The sequence below is a fragment of the Belonocnema kinseyi genome, chromosome 8 (genome assembly GCF_010883055.1).
Source record: "Belonocnema kinseyi isolate 2016_QV_RU_SX_M_011 chromosome 8, B_treatae_v1, whole genome shotgun sequence".
Classification (NCBI taxonomy): domain Eukaryota; kingdom Metazoa; phylum Arthropoda; class Insecta; order Hymenoptera; family Cynipidae; genus Belonocnema; species Belonocnema kinseyi.
Genome location: NC_046664.1, coordinates 10524960 through 10529227, shown reverse-complemented (window position 1 = coordinate 10529227; position 4268 = coordinate 10524960). Strand labels below are relative to the sequence as shown.

At 27.2% G+C, this 4268-nt stretch overlaps 1 protein-coding gene across 1 annotated transcript in view; it reads left to right on the top strand.

The window, feature by feature from the left end:
- The first annotated feature begins 879 nt into the window (after window positions 1-879).
- Window positions 880-4268, top strand: part of LOC117178963 (TRPL translocation defect protein 14) — a 38607-nt gene continuing 35218 nt past the window's right edge. The window contains exon 1 of the mRNA XM_033370556.1: window positions 880-1189. Coding sequence (XP_033226447.1) covers window positions 1099-1189 — 91 coding nt within the window. The 5' untranslated portion in view covers window positions 880-1098. The remainder of the gene's footprint in view (window positions 1190-4268) is intronic.

The window sequence follows — 4268 nt, the reverse complement described above, 5'->3', positions numbered from 1 at the left end:
ATTCAATTGTTGAGTTTCCAACCAAAAAATTGAATTTGTGTTTCACAAAGATGCAATTTCTAATAAAATAAATGAATTTTTAAATTCAAGACAAACTTTCAACAAAAAAGTTTTATTTTCATCCCAAAAAATAGTATATAGTTGACTTTTCACTACCAAAATATGAATTTAAAACAAAAAGTAAATTTTCTACGAAATAGTCGAATTGTCAACCAACAAGGATGACTTTTTAATAAAATTGTTGAATTTTCAACTAAACAGTTGCATTTTTGTCCCATAAAGATGCAATTTCTACTCAAAATAGATGAATTTTTAAATTCAAAAGAGATATTTCCAGTAAAAAATTTGAATTTTTATCCAAAAAAGATTTTTAACCCAAACGAAACGACTTTTTAACAACAGAAGAATTTTGAAAAAGGATGCGATTTTAAATATATCAGAGATATCGCAAAAAACTCATTTAAAAATTTTCCTTATTCTCTCTGGTAAACCTTTCATTTTCCCTGAATAATAATAATCAAATCCAAATACAAATAGAATAAAATAATTTAAAATTAAAATTTAAAAATTTTATATTCATTCATGACAAGTATTTAGTTATAGATATTCTAGAAATATTCTAGGAATAATAAAAATCCAGAAATAATCAAGTTAATTCTAGAAATAATAAAAATGACTTTAAAAAAAATTGTTCTTAAGTAGGTTCGTTTTTCACTCGCCAGGTTTCTTTGGCGCGTATAATTAAATTCATATTAAATTTCTCATTAATGACTGCGAGTTATTTGTTTAATTTGCGAATTTCCAAAAATTACGTACGGCAATATTCGGTGGGACTCGGAATGACTCGGAACTAGAGCCGAACAAAAGGCAGTGTGCACACAGGCGCAGACCATTCTTAGCTCAGGTCAGACTTCTGCTTGGCACAGCTTGGCAGTTCGTCAAATTTTGCTGACGCGTTGTGTGTTTTCCAACGTTCATCTCTATTTTTCTCAAATGTATTCGACACAAGTCACGTTAAGAAATCACGACATGATAGGTGAAGTGTTTATGTAGTATCCACTGAACCCGTGTCGAAGTCGAACTTGTCAAGATCAGCTGATGAGCCAAAACTCCTTGTGCGAACCACCGAAGGAAGACCAGCCAGGCAAAATGGAGCAGAAACGCTTGTATAAACTTGTACTAACCGGAGGTAAGGAACTTTATCGCTATTCCACTCATTCTCAAATTGAACAAAATAAATTGGCCAAAGAAAGTGAGATTTGGTTTCGGTTTGTACGTTTTGGGCACGGAATAAAAATGGTTGCAGGAAAGCCTCGTGATATTGCTCCGAAATAGGTGGTCCATTTACTTTTGGAGACCACGTGTTCGTGTGCGATTTTAGTGTCATGATTTGGGGGATTTAATAAGGTGCTTTCTTTATTCCGATAATTTCACTGCTTCTTTTTTGCCTGGACGAAAGTTGATTATCGAGAGCGAAAGTAGAGCAAAAGCTGGCTTGTACGCATGGTTTCTGCTTTTCCATGCCCGTGAATTTGTGTCAAGGTTCTGCATTTTCCGCGTCTGATTCTAGTGTAATAACGCTTTTGCGCAATGGGGTGGAAATTCGAGTTTTACAGAAATTACCGTTTGCTAAAATTTTAGTATTTTCCAAAGAATTCCAGATTTTCTACCCATTTTCAATTTAATTCAAACATTTCTAGGAAGGGCAATTTGTTCTACTCGCAAAAATATTATTTTTACGGGTTTTATTTCATATGTGCCAGGGACGTTAATTAGGGTTCTATAGAACTGATGGATTTTTAAAAGTATGTTTTAAAAATACATTTTTATTTGTAATATTATTTTTTTTAATGTAATCAAATTTGAAATTTTTTTTTAATTATGCACTTATAAACAAAAGTCTGTACTTAATTAATAAATAAGCATTGGTCGAAATATAGCTCAAAAAATGTCCAGGAAATGACTTTTGCTCTACTTAAAAAAAATTATCTTTACGGTAAAAGTAACTTTAATGTAAAATAAATTAGGTCGCGACCTACTTCAGCGAGATATAATGGAAATTTTAAGCTGAAGAAAATAAATTTTACCCATAAATATAATAGTTTAATTACAAGTTGAAAAATTAATTTTTAACCAATTAAAAACAATTATTCAATAAGAAATTTGAATTTTCAACAACAACAAAAAAAAGGTTTATGAATTAAAATTATTATTCATGAATAAAGAAAAAATCTAATTTAAAGTAATTAGTTCAATTTTGAACAAAAAATGTAATATCTGCTATTTTAACCAACACAGATTTTCATTTAAAACAAAAATCAGTAGAATTCATTCAAGGACGGCGATTTTTGTAGAATTTTCAAGCAAAAAAAGTTATTTTATTAACAAAATACATGAATTTTCTACAAAATAGATAAATTTTTAACGAAAGAAAATTAATTTTTTACCAACAAAAAAATTAATTTTTCAACCAAAAACATGGATATTCGAAGGACGATTTCTGTAACGTTTTTTGACTTCTATACGTCCAAATAACGTTTTTAGGACGTTCTAATTACGTCTTTAAATTTCGGGCCCACTTATTATATTTAGAGTACAAAAATTAATTTTTAACCATAAAAAACTAATTGTGAACCAAACAGGCGCAATTTTCACCAAGAAGATGAATTTTCCACAAAATAGTTAAATTTTTAACAAAAGGAAATTAATTTTCAATCACGAAGATTAATTTTCTACCCAAAAAGGCGAATTTTTCAACAAAATACATGAATTTTCAGCTGAAAAATAATCATTTTTAAAGGGCGGTTTCTGGAACGTTCAGATAACATTTTCTGACTTGTATGTTCAAATAACGTTTTTAGGACGTTCTAATTACGTCAGTACATTTCGCGCCGCTGTGTATATTTACAGTTTAAAAATTAATTTTTTAACCATAAAAAACAAATTGTCAACCGAAAAAGATGCAATTTTTACCGAGCAGATGAATTTTTGCGACAAAATAGTTAAATTTTAACACATTAAACGTATTTTCCTCTATAATTATGAATCCTCAATAAATTAATTAATTTTGTACCAAATAGTTGAATTTTCGGCCAAACAAATGATTAACTACAAATGATTAATTTTCAACAAAGTAGTTAAATTTTTAATAACAAAAAAATATATTTTCAACTATAATTATGAATATTTATTAAAAAAAAATTTTAAACATAAAAAATCAAATTTTTAATCAAAGAAATTAATTTTCAACTTAAATAGAATAATTTCAATCAATTAAAAATGAATCTTTAATAAGATACCAAATCAAATTCATTTTTTAATAAAGTAGTTCCACTTTCGGCTACGTAGTTGCTTTTCGTTCAAACAGTGGAATTTTTAACCAAATAATATGAAATTTATACTTAAAGAGATGAATTTTCAACCAAGAGAATTAACTTCCCCCTAAAAAAAGTTGAATCCCCAACAAAAGACAAACATTTTTAAGCAAATGTAATTTTTATATTTGCATCAAAAAACAATAATTAAAAATATTAGAAAATCAATTTTCTACAAAATAGTTGACTTTTCAAACTAAAAGGATGAATTTAAAATAAAATAGGTAATAGTTGATGTTTCAATTTGAAATAGTTGAATTAGATCAAAAAACGGATTTTCAACAAATTAGATCCATTTGCAACCAAATAGTCAATTTTTCATCTCAAAAAGATACATTTTTACCAAAAAATGAATATTTAAATTTTCAGTTAATTAAAAATTAATTTTCAACCAGAAAAAATGAATTTTTAACAAAATAGCTCAGTTTCCTACCAAATAAATCAGTTTTCAAGTAAAATGATGAATCTTTAAACAGACTTCAAATATAAAAAAAAATTTTTTAACGAAGTAGTTCAACTTTTGACGATATAGTTTGATCGAAGCCGACTTCTTCTAAATAAAAAGGGATGATTTTACAGGTTGTATTTTATTACTAGGGATAACAATGATGTTATGTCGAGAGATTTTTAAAAGTATGTTTCAAAAATAAATTTGAATTTTTAATGCTCTTCAAAAAAAAATGTAGCAGATTAAAATTTTGGGTTTTACGATACAACTCATAAATGAAACTCTGTAATTAAATCGCGACGTAATTTGGTTAAAAATAGAACTATTTTGTTGAAAATACAAGAATTTTCTTGAAAAATTAATCATTTTCTTGAAAAATGGATTATATTGTTGAAAACTTAATTATTTCGTTAAAAACACGACTTTTTTGTTGAAAATTCATTGCT